Below are 21,045 nucleotides of genomic sequence, written 5' to 3'. Positions count from 1 at the left end.
GGAAATCTGCACTGGGCTGGCGGTGCCTAAGTTACTGTAAATCACTTACCAGAGTGGATTGGATTACCAGAGTGGAGAGAGCCCTGGGAATGGACCACCAGCCCGCTCGTATTGGGTCACCAATCAGCCCACGTACCCGCGATCAAGCTTTCTGGTATTCAGGGCTGGTCCTGGTTTGACTTGTTTACAGTAAGTTTCTGCTGTTCGGGTATTTCTTCCGTAGCTACTACCAAGGTAGAAAGTGGAGATATTCTATTCTTTCTTACTCTGGGAATCTGGATGCGACTTTGCACTTATCATCACTCGCGGTCCAAGTGCCAGTAAGCTGAGCAGTCGATCGCAATACAGACACAAACACATTATTCTTCTCGTGGTGCAGAAAGGAGATGTCACCTCGCAGTAAGCTGACGATTTCGATCTTCGTCCCAATCTCCATTTGTGCACCCATCTCCGGATGGATAACGATCTGCAGCACCTTCCTGTCCACCACGTCGCTCCATCGGGTCGATGCGCCCGTTGTACAGCAGATGCATGGTAGATACAGTACGACACGTGCGATCAGCTCGTATATCATTTGTTTGTGCTTCCTTGTGCTTCCTTGTGCTCGTGGCTCCACCAGATTTGGGGGCTGTGAACGGGTATCAACCTCCACTTCACTGGCCTCGCTGCTGGCTGCAGGGATCACGAGGCTGCCCTGCAAGACATCTAAAACAATCACCTTCCAGCGCACGCCCAGAAAAAGTATCCGAGAGCACGCAGCAGCTGTGCCGCTGCGCCACCGTTTCGTTCCTTCGTTTGTCTATCGCAATACGTACCGCTTCCTCCGGCAGTTGTGGGTTTCTTAGCAAGTCTTTCCGCAGTTCGATTTTAGGGTCGCTGCTTTTGCGAGGTGGGTTGGAATGGTTTGATGTTGCATCTGACCATTCGTAACCCCAGAATACGAAAGGACGAACACGCCAGGAACCGATGGAGGAAGGCTGATATCACAATCGAACCTTTCTTTGGTGTCACCATAGCTTCGTCTGACGATTAGCTCTTACTATCTACATCTTCTTTGTCTTCAAACACTTACAACAAAAAATCGAGACTTCGAGATTTTCTGTCCTCCACCACCACAGAATCATCTCCCAGCCGTTCACCGTACCTGAATCATGGCTTCAGCCGAGAAAGCCACTCCCGAGCCCGCGTCTCCAAATCGCGGGTGGCGTTTCTGGGTACTCAACCTCTGCCATCTCAAAGTAAACAAGATAAAATAAAATAAAATACTAACAAAATATCTCCAGGCAATCATGACATCCATGGCCGTCTCCAGCGTGCTGGCTGGTCTCGATGCCACAGCTGTATCAACAGCCATGCCATCCATCATCCACGATCTGGGCACCTCCCAAGGCTATACCTGGATCGCAAACGCATACCTCCTCACCACCACAGCATTCACGCCCATCTTTGGCCAGACGGCGAATATCTTCGGCCGGCGCGCACTAACCATCCTCTCCATCGTGCTCTTCGCCATCGGATCCGCCATCGCGGGTCCGGCGCCCAGTCTCGGTGTTTTGGTGCTCGGGAGAGCCATCCAGGGAATTGGATGCGCGGGACTGAATACCATGGTCGAGATGGTAGTCTGTGATCTCGTGCCCCTCCGCGAGAGGGGGAAATTCATGGGATTTATCTTTGGCATCTACGCGATATCAACTACCATCGGCCCCTTGATTGGAGGCGCATTCGCGACCTACGCGACCTGGAGATGGATATTCTACCTCAACCTACCCCTCTCGGGCATAACTCTCGCCATGGTGCTCCTCTCCCTCGGCGCCCTCCCCAAGAAATCCTCCTTCTCATTGAAATCTCTCGCGCGCGTCGATTTCCTCGGCAACGCCCTCCTCATCGCCTCCATAACCTCCATCCTGATCGCCCTCACCTGGGGCGGCGGCCAATACACCTGGTCCTCCTACCACACCGTCCTCCCCCTCGTCCTCGGGCTCGCTGGCCTCTTATTATTCCTCGCTTTCGAAACCCGCGTCCCCGAACCCACCACCCCCTTCCGCCTGTTCGCCAACCGCACCTCGCTAATCGGCTTCCTGTGCGCCTTCATCCACAACATGCTCGTTTTCTGGATCCTCTTCATCCTCCCCATCTACTTCCAAGCCGTGCTGAACAAATCCGCTTTCCGGAGCGGGGTGGACGTCCTACCTACGGCTGCCGTCTGCATGCCGTTCACCATCCTGTCTGGCGGTCTGATGACGAAGCTCGGGCGCTATAAACCGCTCCTCATCGCTGGCTTTGCGTTCTTCCCCCTATCGCTCGGCTTGTTTAGCCTTCTTGATCAAAATTCTAGTACAGGCACCTGGGTAGGATTCCAGATCCTGGCCGCGGTGGCGATTGGTGTTATTACACCCGTCACCCTACCCACGGTCCTGACCCCGCTCGAGGAGAGAGATACAGCGGTCGGGACCGCGACGTGGGCGTTTATGCGCGGATTCGGGACCATTTGGGGCGCTGCTATCCCGTTGGCGGTGTTTAACTCGAAGGCCAACTCTTTGGTCACGTCGCGTTTATCCTCTAACCCCTCCGCGCAACAACTCCTGCAGAATGGCGGCGCGTATACGCTTGCAGCGGGCGGGAGCGTGTATTCTGCCCTCGGCTTAGAGGCGAATCCGGCGCTGGAAGACACGGTGAGGGGTATATATACGGATGCGTTGAAATTGTGCTGGCAAGTGGGCCTGGCGTTCGCGTTGGCGGGGTTCTTGCTTAGTTGGGGGACGAGGGAGTTGCGGATGAGGGAGGAGTTGGAGACGGAGTTTGGGTTGGGGAGTGTGGTTGCGGAGAGCGAGAAGGGGATTAATGGGGAGGAGAGGGGGAGTGAGATGGGGGAGAGGAGGAGTGCGGTTTCGACGCCGGTGGAGAGGGAGGGGAGGGAGGTTGTTTTGTGAGGGGGGTGGGGGGGTGTATTTTTATTGTTGTGGGATGTGGGTTTGAATTGGCTTGGGACGAGTAGATTTTGGATTCATTGATACCATCATGTCGAAACAAAGATCAGCAAAGCATAAAATTGTGCCAATATCATGTAGTATAAGTTTCAACTTTACATACAGGACATTCTTTTCTTTGTATAAATCGCGTTTCCATTTTTCAACTCGTCCTTCGCGTGGCTTTATAAGATTTATTTTTCCAAAGAATTTCAATAATTACTCAATCCCTTTGGACATTAACTTTTAGAGTGTGTTTGGCTTGAGCTCGCACTTTGAAACACCTGTTTAAAAGCATGCGAAGTGGAATAAGTGCACATTTTTTCAACAATACGCCAGATCCGCGCACTATTCATTTGTACAATGCATTCAAGAATGCGAGAAATAGTTTTATACTTTCAAAAATGCAGGCTAAAATGCGAGAGTTTTCCTGTTTGGCTCAGACTAAGAGTGCACACTCTCAGATCAGATGCACACTTTTCAAATTATATACGCTCTAATCACGATTTACCTTACTTTTCATTAGAATTTCCGCCTTATATTCTCACACATTTCCTAAATTTCAAACCTCTATCACCAAACAAAACGAATACTTCCCGACTCGAGCTATTCTCAACCGCATTTCCAAAACCCTATGTCAGTCTCGTAATTTCCAAAAAAAATCGAATGTCGCAATTCAGTCGACGTTAAATTTTGCCACACCCTCGGTAATGCTAAAATAAACTTTACCACTCTTCCATCTCTCTCAACCCAGAGCAAATCCCCCAGCAATATAAACAACACAAACTCAGAAAATCGTCTATCCCGGAGCCACGGGAAGAGGAATATAACAAACTTTCCCTACTCCAGCTCTATTTACCTGTGCCTGTGTACTATACATACATACACGTGATTTCTTCTCTCAACACAGAAAAGTACCTAGGCAGCTTCACGAGCTAAAAGTTAGCTGCAACAAAAAAGCTCGTCATTAATTCTCACGATCAGATCAGCTCGGCTCCATCCATCCATCCATCCATCCATCCATCCATTTACAAATCATCCGTCACGAATAGCTCTACCTCCTCGCTTCCATCCAGCTTAAACCAGCACTCCTCTCCTCCTCACAATCCCCACTCCCTGTCCCCCCTCCCCATCGCCTCCACCCCCGTCCCCTACCTCACTAAATTTACTAATACTTCTAAGCGACACCCTTCGGCGGGTTTTTCTTTTCCTCCCCCTCCCTGTCTCTCTCTCTCTCTCTCTCTTATTTTAGAACCCCGCGTCCATCCCATCCCTCCCCTGCACACCATACTTATCCATCCCCTGTCGAAAGCGCAAGCCTCCACCCGCTCTTAGGGCGGGCCGGTAAGCTCCACCGAGCTGGGCGCTCGACCGGGGGAGCTGGGAGGTGAGTGATGCACTTGGACTGGGCGATGCGTGGCGACCGTTGGGCGGGCAGGGGTGAGTGAGCGAGTGAGTGAGTGAGATTGAGTTCGCGAATCAATCACGTCAGGGCGTAAGTATAGACAGGGGGAAGGAAGACAGGGCAGGGGAAGGAAAGGTATTTTTGGCCCCCATCCCGGACAGCGGATGGCGACGGGAAGGATGGGAGGATTCCAAATGTCAAACAAACAAATATACTAATTAAGGCGCCGAGCAGAGAGAGAGAGGAAGCTAGGTTGCGATAGGTTGGGGAAAGCCTTGCAATTTGTTTGTTTGCTTGTTTGTTTGTTGGGTTTGATAGCTAGGGCTCAGCCTTGTGTGACACTGTGATCTAGACTCCTTGCCGCCTGTCTGCGTGATGTATGTACTGTAGCAACCCGCTGAATGACTGACTGACTGACTGACTGACTGACTGACGCACATGCTCGATGCTACCTACCAGCTAGCCAGCCAGCCAGATCTCGTACCTCGTACACACCTGCCCAATGCCCAATATCCGTTAATTCCTTCATTGCAATACGTATCTCGCCTACCCATCCAGCTCCCCCACCCCCCCTACCCACAGCTCCCCCCATCCCAGCCCATACATCCGCATCCCTCTACGTCCTCATACGCAGCTCACTTCTTCACAATCTCCCCACCACTCAAATAACTGGTACTAAACCCCAAACTCACCAAACTCTTGCTCATCTCGACCCACTCATCCTGGTCCCTGGTCGCGACGCCCCAGTCCGGGTCCGCCACCACGTCCTTCATGCTCTGCATGTCTGGGATCGTGTACTCGATGAAGCAGTCGGTGGTCGAGACGTCCCAGGTGGGTTGGAAGACGGCCATTTCGGCCGCGAGGGCCGTGGAGAGGAAGGGGGGGGTGACGAACTTTTTAAGGTACTTTTGTTAGAAGGTGAATGTATGGGAGATGGTGGGATGGGGAAGGCGAGGGGATAGATAGGTAGGTAGAGAGGATGGAAAAGGGAAGGGAAGGGAAGGGAGGAAGGATTGGGGAAAAGAGAAACGTACAAGTTCATAGCCCAAAACGCCATGTTTCTTCAAAACTGGCAGGGCGAGCGGGAGGTGCGTATTAACCAACCAAGCAATGAACTCCTCGTGGGTGTGAGTCGGCTTGCGGTTATGCGTAACGGTGTACTTGAGCGGGGGGCTTTGTTGCTTGGGGGCTTCAGCTGCCATGATGACTATCAGGTGTGTATGTAAGGCGATACTCGGAAGGAAGAGCTCAAAGAGTACGGTTCGTAAATAATCGTGAGGTGGATTGTTGAAAGGTTCGTGTTGTTGTTGGCGGGGTCGTGGTGTGAAAGAGGGTCGGATTCTATTTATGAAGACTCCCAAGATTCAGCCTGCTTACTTAAAGAAGGCTGTACGCTCGTCCGACCAATCCCATTCACTCCCTCACTCCCGGTTCGTTCCTGCCTGACCCGGGCAACCAAATGCGACATAATTACATGCATGTGTAACATGCCAAATCCAACCAAAATTCCAACTCAAATCCAACTCAAAGCTTACTTACCTACTTTCCAAACACGGACCTCGACCCGCTAGTTCCGAGCTAGACTAATCAACCCAGCACGCCTACCTAGGCACATGGATAGACTCGGACCAAGTGGATCCCCCCTCCCTTCCCATGGAACCGTTCCAATGAACTTGGCACGTAGGAATGGAGCACGGAGCACGGAGATGGACCCGTTTAGAAAGGGCTGTGAATGAACATCTAAGCTGAGGCGAAAATCTCACTTATTATTATACTATACGTCCCAACTACCGATGCATTTTGTTCTTGGCAGCGCGAACCCGTCCTGTACCTCTTTTCCCCCAACGTTTCGTTCGCCTTCCTCGCACTTTCATCCCATCCCACGTCCTCTGTCTGTCTACGCCGCATTCTAGTCTCTCTTTGTATAGACACATAGAGGAAAAGATGGTCGATCGAAGTGCTGCAGAACCGGTGGCCATCATCGGCAACAGCTGTCGGTTTCCCGGCGGCTCGACCTCGCCGAGCAAATTATGGACGCTGTTGCGCGATCCCGTTGATGTGTTGACCGATATCCCATCAAGTCGGTTTGAGCCTGCGGGCTTCTATCACCAGAATGCCGAGCATCCAGGAGTTTGTCTCTCTATTCCCTTAATCATACATAATACTGACACCCAATATCTAGACAACAAACGTCACAAAAGCCTATTTACTAGAAGAGGACCCCTGGGCCTTCGACAACGAATTCTTCGCCATCAGCGCCATAGAAGCCGTATCCATGGATCCCCAACAGCGCGTGATTCTAGAAACCATCTACGAAGCCGTAGAAGCGGCCGGGTGCTCCATCTCCGCCCTGCGCGGTTCGTCGACCGGCGTGTTTGTCGGTCAGATGTCTGATGATTATCAACAACTCGTGCTACGAGATTTAGATTCTCATCCCCAGTATTCCGGGACTGGAATCTCGAGGTGTATTCTGGCCAATCGAGTTTCGTATGCTTTTGACTGGAGGGGTCCTTCGATTAATGTCGATACGGCGTGTTCGTCTAGTCTCGTGGCGCTGCATCTTGCGGTTCAGTCGGTGAGGAGTGGTGAGTGCGATATGGCTGTAGTGGCAGGAGTAAATCTTGTTTTCTCGCCGGAGGTTTTCACTTTTTTATCGAGTGTAAGTTGTAATCTTGGATTTCTCTCAGAAGCTGACGTCATTGAAGCTCAGGATGCTTTCCTCTGACGGGAGGTCCCGGATGTGGGACGCTGATGCTAACGGTTATGCCCGTGGTGAAGGATTCGCGGCTGTTGTTATTAAGTCTCTAGATAAGGCGTTAGCTGATGGTGATGATGTGGAGAGTGTAATACGGAATACGGGTGTTAATCAAGACGGTTACTCGGGAGGTCTGACGGTACCGAGCACGACTGCTCAGGCGGAGCTTATACGATCAACGTATACGAAATGTGGGCTTGACTATCGGAAAGAGGAAGATAGGTGTCAATACTTCGAGGCACACGGAACTGGTAGCTCTTCACTTTCCTTCTAGTGTTTTTGTTGTGAAAATACTAACCGAGTCCAGGTACACCAGTAGGCGACCCCAAAGAAGCAGAAGCCATCAGCTCAACCTTCTTCCCCACCCACGACCGACAAGGCAAACTCCACGTCGGCTCAATAAAAACCGTAGTAGGCCACATGGAAGGTACAGCCGGACTCGGCAGTCTCCTCAAAGCCTCGTTAGCCGTACAACACGGTTTCATCCCACCAAACCTACACTTTAATCGCCTAAACCCAGCTATAGAACCCTTTTACGACCATTTAGAAGTACCAACTAGGTTAGAGCCTTGGCCGGACCTACCTGCAGGAGCGCCTAGACGGGCTAGTATAAATAGTTTCGGATTCGGAGGTACGGGTCTTAGCTTACAACCCTCCCCACGCAAAGACTGACTTACATTAGGTGCCAACGCCCACGCTATCATCGAGAGCTGGGATGAACCAACCCCTCCTTCTTCTTCATCATCACCATGCTGGGGACCCTTCGTCCTATCTGCACACTCCGAAACAGCCCTCGAAGCAACCATCTCCTCTCTTTCCACACATCTCAAAGACCATCCCGACACCAACCTGTCAAGTCTAGCATGGACCCTCCAAACCCGACGAACGCACTTCACCCACCGCGCCTCCTTTACCGCCACCAGCACAGAATCCCTCATCTCGACCCTCGACTCTGCACTCCAGGACAAAGACCTCATCCCCCTCTCCACCAAAGCAACCAAAACCCCCCACCCCCGCATCCTAGGCGTATTCACCGGCCAAGGCGCGCAATGGCCCACCATGGGCGCCTCTCTCTTCCACCACTCCACCACATTCAGAACCACAATCCAGACCCTCGAATCCGTACTCTCCTCGCTCCCAAAGCAAGACGCCCCCTCCTGGTCCCTATCAGAAGAACTCCTCCTCCCCAACAACCCCGCCCGCACCTCCTCAGCCACGATCTCCCAACCGCTCTGCACCGCCCTGCAAATCGCACTCGTTGACCTGCTTCGCGAAAGCGGCATAACATTCACCTCCGTCGTCGGCCACTCATCCGGCGAGATCGCCGCTGCCTACAGCGCCGGTATCCTCTCCCCCCGCGACGCCATCCTAATCGCCTACTATCGCGGGTACCACTCTCCATCCAACTCCTCCAAAGGGAAAATGATGGCCGTAGGCATGTCGCCGTCCGACGGCGATGATTTCTGCGCTCAGCCGCGATTCCGCGGCCGCATCGTCGTCGCGGCCAAGAATTCGCGGTCCAGTATCACGTTATCGGGCGACGCGGACGCGATCGCGGAAGCGAAGACGATGTTGGATGAAGCGGCGGTGTTTGCGCGGGAGTTGAAGGTTGATAATGCGTATCATTCGCATCACATGGAGCGTGTTCGGGAACCGTATCTCGCGTCGCTGAAAGCTGCTAATGTGCAGCCGAGACGGAATTGTTTCGGAGGGAAGTGTAATTGGTATTCCAGCGTGCACGATAACAAGAGTTTGAGCGAGCATATTCCGTTCGAGGATATGTATTGGGCGGAAAACATCACGAACCCGGTATTATTCTCGCACGCCGTAAATTCAGCCTTAGAAAACGAAACTTTTGACATCGTTCTCGAAATCGGTCCTCATCCTGCCCTCCGCGGTCCAGCTACGGAGTCCATCCAGGAAGTTCTCGGCCACAGCCTCCCATATCACGGCGTATTGGAGCGAAACAAAGATGCCGTAGAAATATTCTCCTCCGCACTAGGCTTCCTATGGAAAACGCTCGACTTCCCACTCCCCTCGTTCAGCGGCTTCCAAAAAGCCTGCCAAGGACCCTCCTTCACACCTCCCCGCGTGCAGAAAAATCTCCCTACATACCCCTGGGACCACAGCAAACCCATGCTGAAAGAATCAAAAGTTTCCAAGGCCTGGCGAACGCGCACCACGCCTCACGATGAGTTACTCGGGTACCCGAACCTCAACTCCAGCCCTGCTAACCGAGAAGTCCGCTGGCGGAACATCCTGCGTCTAAACGAGGTAGAGTGGCTACAGGGCCATAAATTCCAATCCCAGGTCTTGCTCCCTGCTGCTGGATACCTGGCTATGGCCGTCAATGCTGCGTTGCATCTCGTGGGATATGAGCAGGCTGTGCAATTAGTAGAGCTCCAGGACGTTGTGATTCATAATGGTGTTACGCTGGAAGAAGATTCCCCTGGCGTCGATATCAATTTCTGCATCCGGGTCATATCCGAGACTTCTGACAGTAAAACGGCGGAGTTCTCCTGCCACTGCAGTAACGTCGACGCTGCATCCGCGGATTTCGATAAAGAGGTCTTCACTGGACGCGTCCTTGTGAAATTGGGCGGGCCGGCTGAAGATACTTTGCCAGCGAGGAATGAGCGGAAACTTCCGCTAACGGATGTCACGACGGAGCGCTTCTATACTTGGATGCAGAAACTCGGACTAAGCTATGCGGAGCCCTTTGTTCTGGAGTCTATTAAAAGGAGGTTGAATCTCGCGACCGTGACGGCGGTAAGGACTGTGACGGATAGGTACACGATTCATCCGGGGACGCTGGACAGTATTCTGCATAGTTTGTATAACGCGTTTGCGTATCCTGGAGATGGACGGTTATGGACTACTTACCTGCCGAAGAGCTTTCAGAGCGTTCGATTCAACATGAATTCGAAGAATCGTTCAAGTTCGCGATTAGTGGCTGACTGTTACCTCACTGAGGCATCGGCGAGGATAATTTGTGGCGATATCGACGTCTTCAATTCCGAGGACGGACATGCGGAAATCCAGGCTCAAGGCGTGGTTTTATCTTCACTTGAAGTCCCCACTGCTGCGAACGATCAGAGTATGTTCTGGGAGACGATATGGAAGAAAGATATCGTATCTTCGCTCGAGTCGACTGGAGAAGAAAACCTGCGAACTGGAGATCGGAAATTGCATGAGATATGCGAACGGACTGCGTATTTCTATCTCAATCAACTTTGCAGAGAGGTGAAGCCAGCAGAGATAGAGTCCATGGAAACGCATTTCCAGTGTCTTATGCGCTGGGGTCTGGACTACGTGCTTCCAGCGAACAAGAAGCGCAATTGGGGAACTGATACACTCGAATCGATACTCCAACTCAAAGAACAGCAATACGACAGCCAAATCGACCTCGAACTCATACACCACCTCGGCTCAAGACTTCCATCCCTAGTGCGAAATTCAGACACCACATTCGAGGTTCTCGAAGAAGATGGCAGACTACAAGACCTGTACACTTCAGGTCTAGGCGTCCCCGAGACAAACGGCCATCTAGGAACTCTCCTAGACCACCTCTCACATCAACATCCCCGACTGCGAGTCCTAGAAATCGGTGCCGGCACCGGTGGATCCACAGCCGTGGCTTTGGAGAGCTTGGATTCCAAGCTTGAGGATTATACTTTCACTGACCTCTCACCCTCGTTCTTCCCGGCGGCTCAAGCGAGATTTGCTGAACATAAGAAAGTGATGAATTTCCAGGTTTTGGATATCGAGAAATCGCCTGTTGATCAGGAGTTCCAGGAACATTCGTATGACGTAATCATCGCTGCGCATGTCTTACATGCAACGACGACGATCGCTCAAACTGTGCAGCATTGCCGGCAATTGCTGCGTCCGGGTGGTTATTTGATCATGCTTGAACTCATCAACCCATCAACGCTCCGAATTCCATTCCTATTCTCCGGCCTCCCAGGATGGTGGCTCGGACACGAAGATGGACGACTTCAGGGCCCGACGTTGACAGAAGCACAATGGGACGTTGTTCTGCGGGATAATGACTTCTCGGGAGTAGATTGTGCGCTGAGAGACTTCCAAGATGATACCATGCACACCTTCTCCGTCATGGTCAGCCAAGCAGTCGATGATCGGATCAGTATCTTGAGAGATCCCCTCACTCTGGCCGACGGTGTGGCACGAATAGAGCACTTACTCATCATCGGCGGACGAACATTGACAGTTTCGAAGATGGCGAAACAGGTAGGGTATCTTTTATGTCCATTCGTAGACCATACGACCATCATCAACGACCTAGAGGAAGTCGCCGATTTGAAGTACGGGAGTGCAGTAATTTGCCTCTCTGGACTCGAAGAGGCGACTTTTGCTAGAATGGATGCGCAGCGTCTTGCTGCCATGCAGGCATTATTTGGACAAGCGAAATGCATTCTCTGGACCACTCGAGGTTGTCGAGACGATGACCCATATGCTAATATCGTCACCGGAATTGGCCGCACAGTTGCGCGAGAAATGGAGCACCTCCGGCTAAAACTTGTCGATGTCGATCACGTGCGCCTTCAAAAGCACCAACCGGAAGCGACGATGTTTTCCGAGATGCTGTTACAGATGATGTGCCTCGATCTGCCAAGCTACGACGGTATTCTATGGGGCAATGAGCTGGAGGTTGCGGTCGAGTATGGAGCTGTTCTTATCCCGAGAGTTGTGCCGAATAAGGACATAAATGATCGCTTCAATTCTGCGAGGCGTAGAATCACGAAGAGTGTCTCGCCTGGCTCGACTGCGATTGAGATCTCCGCTGGAGATGACGGTGTCTTCTTTGGGGAAAAGAAAAGCGATTCCAGAGGACAGGCAAAAGCAGGTTCGAGTCAGTTTCGAGTTCGTTCATCCTCCCTGTTCAGCTTTACTTGCTCAGATGATGGGAACCCGTTTTACATTTGCTTGGGTAGAGATGCCTCAGCAAATCAAGACCTCCTGGCCATTTCAAAAGCAAATAGCTCAATCATCGCCGTGTCTCCAGACTGCACTTTCAGCTGCAACAACGACGTAGGTGCCGATGACGTACTATCCACCATTTTGACAGCCCTAATGTGCGAAAGTCTGCTGTCGAATAGCACTGGAACGGTCTGGATCCATGATGCTGACGACGGACTTGCTGAAATAATACATAAGATGGCCTCTGAAAAGGAAGTTTCCGTGTTCTTCACCACGAGCAACGCCGCATCGGATGCGAAAGCAACTTATCTTCATCCACGGGCCTCGGAGCGCGAACGAAGGTCTCTGATTCCTCGCAACGTTAAGCGGTTCGTGAATATGGGAGTAGATGTCGATGGTCCTGTGGGACTTCCTGCATCCTTCGGAGGACATGGAGTGGACGTACGGCAAGGTATCCACCAAGTCAGTGTAAAGGAAGTGGTCCTTCTGTCGTACAGCAGATCCAGCCTTGTCAAGCTGCTCGAGAAATACTGCTCTCAACCAAATCTGCTCCAAGATCTGGGTCATCCGACGCCCAAGTCTGTCATCAAAGCTGACCTGATACAAGAGCACGCAGAAACAGCCACGTCCACAAGCATCATATCCTGGACCGACATCCAATCTCTTCAAGTCCAAGTGATGCCAGCCACCAGCGACCGCCTTTTCGATGATCAGAAGACATATCTTCTCGTTGGACTTACAGGTAATGTTGGATTATCCCTTTGCGAGTGGATGATAGACCACGGAGCTAGATATCTCGCCGTCTCCAGTCGAAATCCAGTTGTCTCTCCAGAGGTGTGCAAACATTTTGAGAAGAAAGGCGCAACGGTCCGCATATTTGCTCTCGATGTAGCCAATATGGAGAATCTGAAAAGCGTTCATCAAGAAATAATCTCGACCATGCCGCCAATTGGAGGAGTTGCGAATGCTGCCCTCGTGGTCCGCGACCATCCTTTCGACGGTACGTCTTTCGAAGACCTCGAGGCTGTCTTCAAGCCCAAGGTCATCGGGACTCAGAATCTTGATAATCTGTTTTACTCTGCCCCGTTGGAATTCTTCATCGTCTTCTCGTCGGTGTCATGCATCACTGGAAACCCGGCCCAATCCGCTTACAGTGCTGCCAACATGTTCATGTCAACAGTAGCAATGCAAAGGCGCAAGAGAGGTCTAGCCGCGTCGGTCATGCATTTCGGAATGTTGCTTGGGTTTGGGTTCATCCATGAGCAAACAGGAGGAGAATCTGTCGAAGCTCGATTTCGCCACGATGATTCGATTCCCATTCCAGAGCCAGACTTTCACGCAATATTCGCCCAAACAATTCTTTCCGGTCGTCCAGAGTCTGGATTGAATCATGAACTTATTTCTGGGCTTGGCACCGAGCTTGATACCGCTTGGCGAGCCATACCTCGATTAAGCCACTGCCGTGTCAAAGACGAGGAAAGACTCACAGAAGGCAAGCATAATCAGGAGCAATCGAGTCAGAGCACTCAAGACCAGCTCAAAGCGGCTTCTGACAGCAAAGAAGCGCTTTCTATCTTGAAGGTAGCAATTGCTAGCAGAGTGAGCTTAGCACTCGGTTCTCCTGGTGAAGGTGTGGACACAGATGTCGGATTGATCAATCTGGGAATCGACTCGCTAGTTGCTGTTGGAATCCGCTCCTGGCTGCTAAAGATCCTGGAGGTTGATATTCCGGTATTGAAGTTCTTGAGTGGTTCGTCCTTGGACGATATTTGCCATGATGCGCTAAGCAAGTTGCCGGATTCGTCGAAGCCATGGGCCGAAGAAAAGAGCGACGATCAAAAGCTACTAAATGGTGAAGTCAATGGCACGAGTTCCAAGTCCTCTGCGCAAGTGCTCCAGAATGAGCATATGACAAATGGTGCAGGTAATCATGCAGTCCCTCGCTCCGGAGTCGCGAATAGATCATCCCACGAAAGTAACGGAAATGGCCACCATGCAGAGAAGATCGAGTACGAAAGAGCTGGTGATATGTCCCACGCCCAAGCTCAGCTGTACTTCCTACACGAATACCTCCAAAATAATGCGTATAACATTGCTTACTCTGGTTTGTTTCACGGTCGGCTCGACATGAAAACACTACAGAACGCTCTGTTTGCGGTCGGGAAGAGACACGAGGCTCTAAGAAGCGCGTATTTCATAGACATGTCCACGTCACAACCTTTACAAGCTGTACTTCCTGGGCCTCGTATCATTCTAGAACAGCGACAAATCTTTGACGATAGCGAAGTGAATGCTGAGATAGACGCTGTCAAAGACTTCCGATTCGACATTGAGAAAGGCGTTGTCATGAAGATGACGGTCTTGTCTCGTTCACCGTCGCTCCATTCCATCATTTTCAACCATCACCATATTGCTCTCGATGGAATTGGTTGGAGCGTGTTCATTGCCGACCTCGCAAAGGCATACTCGGGACGCCTCAGTAGCATGCCAGCAACTCCTCATGTCCAGCAATCCATTGAATTGGCGAAGAAGCAGTTGAAAGCATTCACACCCCAGAATCTTCAGGGTGATCTTGCGTTCTGGAAGAACGTTTACAAAACCATACCTGAGCCGCTTCCCCTGTTTGCATTCTCTAAGGTCAAGACTCATCCGACTGTTCAGAATTACAATATTAACACTGCCGGTGTTAAGCTCTCAAGCGACATGACGAAACTCATCGATATGGCAGCTGCGAAGATCGGCGTCACCTCGTTCCACTTCTTCCTTGCGAGCTTTGCAACATTTCTCGCGCGTTGTCTCAGCATTGATGACATCGCTATCGGAGTTGTGGACGCAAACAGGACCGAGGACGAGGATATGGGAACCATTGGGTACTTCCTCAATATGCTACCAGTCCGGATCCAAATGGAGCATTCCGAACCGTTTCAAGCGGTAGCCAAGAGGACTCGGGATGCGGCCTCGAAAGCCTTAGCCCACTCGCAAGCGCCTCTGGACATGGTACTTGGATCCGATGGTTTAGACATTCTAAGGTCAACCAGCCGTCATCCCTTATTCCAAGCCGCCATCAATTACCGCAAAGCCCCTCTAAATGAGACCAGTTTCGGGAGAGACGGCAGGATCGAGTGGGATGGTGCTGTGCCTGGAGGACACCCGTACGATATGCTCCTCAATGTGGCTTCAACATCGGAATGGACTTTCGTATCTCTCATCACGCAGCAGAGTTTGTATGAGGAATCTGATGGCGCACTCCTCTTGAAGTGGTATACACGTGCCTTGGAAGGTCTGGCTCGAGATGTTTGCACTGAAGTTGGCAGATGTCCGATTTCTAACGTGACCGACATTCAGGAAGCCTTAGAGCTTGGCCGCGGCACCGACATGAAAATACCATGGGCACAGAACGGCACTTTGACAGGCCGCGTCGATGAAATAGCGGCTCAGCTGCCGAAAGGCATCGCGATCAGAGACGAGCAAAGCCGAACCCTCACATACACGCAAATGAGAGCCCGCATGATGCAAATCGCGCAACAGCTACAGACTATTGAACCTGCACTCCCTCCTGGCTCGTATGTAGCTATGCTTCTTGATCCTGTCGCTGACGCTGTTTGTTGTATTCTTGCTATCCTACGCCTGGGTTTTGTGTGGATTCCTTTGGATACACGAAACCACCCCCAACGCCTTCGCGCGGTGGTCGAGGAGAGTCAACCACGAGTCTTGGTCTGCCATGATGCAACGAAAGAGCTGGCGCAGCAAATATCTGCAGAGGCGGATTTCACATCGATCTTAAGTATTGACGATGCTGACGAGGATACGAGCAAGATTTTTATGCCGCAGGATATCATCAAGGATATCAGCCATCGGAGTCGTCAACCAGCTATGATCCTGTACACGAGCGGAACCAGTGGTGTGCCGAAGGGTGTCATGCTCACGCATGGAGCCCTTGTGAACCAAATTTATGGAACGATAGCGACTCTCCGACTTGGACGCGAGACAACACTGCAGCAGAGTCCGCTGGGCTTCGACCTTATGTTAGACCAGATATTTCTCGCGCTATGCAACGGCGGCACGATCGTCATGGTCGGTAAAGGTGCTCGAGGTGATCCAACGCAAATGGCCAATCTCATGGTCAAGTACTGTGTTACTTTAACGCATTTCGTGCCGTCCGAGTATTCGTTACTGCTTAACTACGGACACCACATCCTGACAGGAACGGACTCATGGCGCTTCGCGATGTCAGGAGGAGAGAAGCTGGGTTGGAAACTGCGCAGAGCCTTCCGCAAGCTGGACTGTGATTCTCTGAAGCTGGTCAATGTGTATGGGCCAGCGGAGATCACGCTCGCTTGTGCTAGAGGAGTTGTCCCATATCGTGAGTTGAGTGAAGAGCACGACAGTAGCACCGACTACCTTCGTCCGTCGCCAAATTATGGCCTTGAAATTGTTGACGATGATATGAGCATCCTACCGATCGGCTTTCCAGGCGAAATCTGTATCTCGGGACAGGGCGTTGGTCTTGGATATCTCAATCGACCTGAAGACTCAGGACGGAAGTTTACTCAAAGAAAAAGACTCGGATCGTGCGTCGCACCACGCAGGATTTATCGATCAGCCGACAAGGGAAGGATCTTATCGGATGGCACACTTCAAGTTCTGGGACGACTGGACGGAGATAGCCAGGTCAAGATTCACGGTGTCCGCGTTGAGCTTGACGAGATCGCCAATGCCATTGTGGACATGTCTAATGGGGTAATCGTGAACGCTGTTGCTTCCTTGAGATCCGACCAGCCCTCGGACGTCCTTGTTGCTTTCGTCGTATTCGATGTCGAATTCACCGAGGACAAGTCGGACTTCCTAGAATGGCTTCGCTCGGATCTTCCCCTTCCACCGTTCATGAAACCGACATTCATAGTACCGATAGATCGCATCCCAGCCACTGCCAACGGAAAGATTGATAGGGATGCTGTAGACGGACTACCGATATCCGAGTCCGTGACGGCGACAGATACTGTCACGCAAAAGCTGAGCCCCTTGGAGGAACAGATGAGAGACGTCTGGGAAGAAGTCCTCTCCACTCGGACACTTCATATCTCTGGTAAAGCGACCGTTCAATCCAGCACGGATTTCTTCCAAGTTGGAGGTAGTTCGATCTTGGTAATCAAGTTGAAATCACTCATCGAGGTCCAATTTGGTGTAACGCTTTATCTGCCGCAGTTCTTCCAAGCTAGCACTTTGAGTGAGATGGCCGCTCTAGTTGGAGATGCTATGGATACCACCCAGAAAAATCCTTTGATGACATCCCTTTCGGGATCCAGAGGCACTCAGTTGACAATGAACTGGGATCTTGAGATTGCAAGCATGCTCGATGGACTTCCTCAACCGAAGACTATGTCCTCATCATCGGCCCAATTGCTCACAAATGGACATACTCGTCTTGAAGTCGTCTTAACGGGCGCCACTGGATTCATCGGACGACACCTGCTATCGCAACTCATCCAGGACCCGAGAGTGGCATATGTGCATTGTATAGCAATTCGTCCCGATGCCTGCGGAAAACCTCGCCACCTGTCGATGAAGAGCGACAAAATTATCGAGTATACCGGAGACCTCTGGAGCCTCAACCTTGGTCTCTCAGACCCCCAATTCACATCCCTGGCTGAACATGCCGATGTCATTATCCACAACGGTGCGGACGTGTCTTTGCTGAAGACATACCAGTCCCTTCGCCGCGCGAACGTTGTCTCTACACGTACACTCTGCGAGATGGCCATCCCACGCTGTGTGCCCTTGCACTTTGTATCTACCGCATCCGTTGCCAAAGCTCTCCATCACGGCGAAGAGAAGCCGCTCCTAGAAGTACCAGCGTCGCCCGCTGTTCCAGAACTACTGAACTCAATCGACGGCTATGCATCCTCGAAATGGGCCAGCGAGACACTTCTGGAGAAGGCAGCAGCTGACAACGGACTGTCTGCGTACGTCCATCGATTGGCACACGTCGTGGGCGACGACGCATCCGAGCTTGATGCTGTTGGTATGCTTATAAAGTATTCGCTACTCCTTGGCGGGTATCCGCGATTCGATGAGGAAAATGTTGTAGGGAAGTGGGACTTCGTCAGGGTTGAGGACGTAGCGAAGGATCTAGTGGGGTCAGCAATCGAATCTACCAGCATTGGCAGAAAACGAACACAACAAAATCCGAGCGCCACTTTCGTCCATCATTGCGTTGATGCGAAAGTTTCCCATGAAGATTTCGGGAAGTATCTCGAAGACATGGCCGGAGCGCCATTGCGAGAGATTGGTATGGAGGAATGGCTGACGACAGCGCGTGAGAAGGACATCCATCCGCTCGTGCTGGAGTTCTTTGGCGCATTCCATGTAGGGGAACGCAAGATGGTATTGCCTATTATTGCGAAAGGCGTATGACTTTCAAGAGAAGGAACAATTGAAGAGACGGGACAATGGACGGGGCTTTTCCAGCTGTTACGATACGAAGAGTGGGGTAGAGAGCCACTGTACGATATATAGACCCTCGGTGGTAGCGCAGAAGGATCCAAGTGCCGCTGAATTGGTCCTTGATGCTCTGACGCGACTAATTCATTTCACAGAAGTGAAACTCGGCGATGTAGGAATAAGGTTGGTTTAGCGTGACGCTAACGAATCACATGACATTAACGCCTCTTGAAGCGGTGTACTTTATATAGCATAAAGCATAGAATATTTAGTGGGAGGGCATTATTGGCGTTTCAGAGGCGGTAGCATTTCGTTGTATTATAGCTATCTTGTCATCATATCATCTGAGCGGTTATTTAGCGGAATTTATTCTAACATAGATGAAAGTAATAAATGATCTACATCTATGTCAAGGCAGTGGATTTACTAGTTCACAGAACACCTTCACAGAAATTGTGAAAGGTATCAAAGTGTCTAATGTGTCGGAAATTTTAGACATGCTCGGAGGTGATGCAAGAGCATGCACGTGATAAAGCGCCACTTGGTGTCACCTGGCTCGATTATTCACTTTTCGTTAGATTACTTGTACAAGCGTGACTCCCTAGGGGTAAGGCCCTGATGGTATTGGTATTAAAGTACAACAGTAACCATATGACAAAATTCACGAATGTCTTGCTTTCTTGAACATGTCTATTGCCCTCAGAAATTTGATTGATCTATTAAATTTTGCTCTTCTATCCTAACTCGAAGTTCAGTCCTGCTCTAATCTTCATCGTCGTCATTGTCTGGTGGTGCATCATCATCACCATCATCATCTGGAGTCGCATTACCTCCATCACTGTCATTGCCATTCTCTTCTTCTCCATCATTCACCTGCGCATTTCCATCTTCGTCATCGTCTGCCTGTTGGATCTCGTTGCCATCTTCATCCACGGCCGGAGCATCTCCTTGATTGGAGTCAAGTTCCACGCTCACATTGACGTCAACGTCGACCTCCACAGTCGTCAAATCGGCGTCATCCGTTTCAGTGGTTTGCTGTTCTCCGTCCTCATTATCCATTGGTTCACTATCGTCTTGGTTCACGATGCCAAGATCGATGACAGCTTGCTCCAAACCGTCTCCATCTTCATCACCTGCAGCTTGCCATGTTTCTTCGTTGTCGAACTCTGTGGTCTCTTCTCCTTCCCCAGTCTGCGTTTCTTCCTCTCCTGCATCCTCAGGATATTCCTGGTCCTCAGACACCTCGACTGTCTCAGACTCATCCACATCAACCTCTCCCGCCGTATCCTGAGTATACTCTTGGTCTTCGGACGCTTGCACAGCCTCAGACTCATCCACCTCAACGTAGCCCCCTGACTCTTCCACGTCCACGTCCACGTCCACGGTAGCATCAACATCATATCCAACCTCCGTCTCAGCATCATCCATACCCAACCCCTCATCAACAACATACTCCGTCTCTGAACCCTCAACATACTCCTCGCCCTGCTCCTCTTCAACAGCATACTCCTGTCCTTCCTCATCCACATTCTCATTTTCCTGGACCTCCTCATACTCGGTAGTCTCGGTATACTCGACATAAGTCTCTTCCTCACCCCCAACGTACTCAGCTTGCGGCGCAGCTTCTCCATCTTCAACCCAGTACTCGGTGGTCTGCAGAACGGCCACGTCTTCGCGTACATTGAGGATGTTGGAGGATACTGGTTCGTACTCATGAACGTTGATCTCGCGGTTTTGGTTGTATGGATGAGAGACATAGGTCTGCGAGCTCATAGTATGGTCGAGGCCTCGTGCTTGGTCGTGCTGTGTGACATGGGAGAGAGGTTGGGCGTAGGGTGCTGCTTGGGTGTGTCCGAGAGAGGGAGGAGTGGTTGCGTGGGCATCCTTTATGGCTGTCTTCGGCAATGCTTTCGGAGCAACAGGTCCTTTTACCGTTGCTGGAGCAGGTGTGGCACTTTTGCTTGTTGACGCTGGAACTGGTGCTGGAGCTGCTTTGGCAGTGGCTGCCTTCGCTGGCGTTGCTGTGGCCGTTGGTTTGGCATCTGCTGGTCTGGTTTGAGGTTAGTGTTGATCTTATTCCTAGGATATTGTGAGGAGGACTTACTTATCATCTCCCAACAACTCATTGAGAGCACCAAGGAAGCCGCCGACACCAGCAACAATCTTAGTCCCGTCGGCCAAGAACTTGTCTGTCTTGTCAGCGAACCCTGGACCCGGAGCTGAGGCTGGCACTGGTGCTTTGGCAATTGGGGCTGTTGATGGAGCTACACTCTTTGTTTGTATCGTAGTCGTGCTTTTGGCGAGCACCGGAGCTGATGATTTTGGTGCAGTGCTTGAGAGTAGAGCTTTTGCAGCACCTGGCGCAATCTTGGCTGAAAGTGCTTTCGGGACAGATGCTGCAGGTCCAGTTATGGGAGCTCTCGCTAAGGGAGCGGTGCCTGAAGTAGAAAGCTTGGCTCCTGGAGAACCTGCTGGTTTGACAGCAGGTTTTGCAGTTGGGACACCTGCAGGTTTGACGCCTGGAACTGTGGATACCA

General features: G+C 51.3%; 4 protein-coding genes across 4 annotated transcripts; 3 read left to right on the top strand and 1 right to left on the bottom strand.

Moving 5' to 3' along the window:
• Nucleotides 1–188: 188 nt before the first annotated feature.
• Nucleotides 189–1,067, top strand: LY89DRAFT_269034 (uncharacterized protein). Its single transcript, XM_018206349.1, has one exon. The coding sequence runs from the start codon at nucleotides 387–389 to the stop codon at nucleotides 843–845; it is 459 nt and encodes a 152-aa protein (XP_018064437.1). The 5' UTR covers nucleotides 189–386; the 3' UTR covers nucleotides 846–1,067.
• Nucleotides 776–3,245, top strand: LY89DRAFT_710873 (putative multidrug resistance protein fnx1; the record flags this gene model as incomplete). The annotated part of the gene is made up of 3 exons (XM_018217868.1): nucleotides 776–1,214; nucleotides 1,284–2,811; nucleotides 3,217–3,245. The coding sequence occupies exons 1-3, from the start codon at nucleotides 1,152–1,154 to the stop codon at nucleotides 3,243–3,245; spliced, it is 1,620 nt and encodes a 539-aa protein (XP_018064436.1). The 5' UTR covers nucleotides 776–1,151.
• Nucleotides 3,246–4,977: 1,732 nt separating this feature from the next.
• On the bottom strand, nucleotides 4,978–5,781 carry LY89DRAFT_689921 (uncharacterized protein). The gene is made up of 2 exons (XM_018215997.1): nucleotides 5,406–5,781; nucleotides 4,978–5,264 (listed from the first exon to the last, which is right to left on the bottom strand). The coding sequence occupies exons 1-2, from the start codon at nucleotides 5,571–5,573 to the stop codon at nucleotides 5,007–5,009; spliced, it is 426 nt and encodes a 141-aa protein (XP_018064435.1). The 5' UTR covers nucleotides 5,574–5,781; the 3' UTR covers nucleotides 4,978–5,006.
• Nucleotides 5,782–6,315: 534 nt separating this feature from the next.
• LY89DRAFT_723880 (hybrid PKS-NRPS PsoA) lies at nucleotides 6,316–18,910 on the top strand (the record flags this gene model as incomplete). The annotated part of the gene is made up of 5 exons (XM_018218853.1): nucleotides 6,316–6,501; nucleotides 6,554–7,030; nucleotides 7,077–7,377; nucleotides 7,434–7,757; nucleotides 7,809–18,910. 5 exons carry the CDS (start codon nucleotides 6,316–6,318, stop codon nucleotides 18,479–18,481), a joined length of 11,961 nt encoding a protein of 3,986 aa, XP_018064434.1. The 3' UTR covers nucleotides 18,482–18,910.
• Between the last annotated feature and the right edge of the window lie 2,135 nt (nucleotides 18,911–21,045).

The sequence above is a fragment of the Mollisia scopiformis genome, assembly GCF_001500285.1.
Source record: "Mollisia scopiformis unplaced genomic scaffold LY89scaffold_27, whole genome shotgun sequence".
NCBI lineage: Eukaryota > Fungi > Ascomycota > Leotiomycetes > Helotiales > Mollisiaceae > Mollisia > Mollisia scopiformis.
This window is presented reverse-complemented; position numbering and strand designations above follow the sequence as displayed.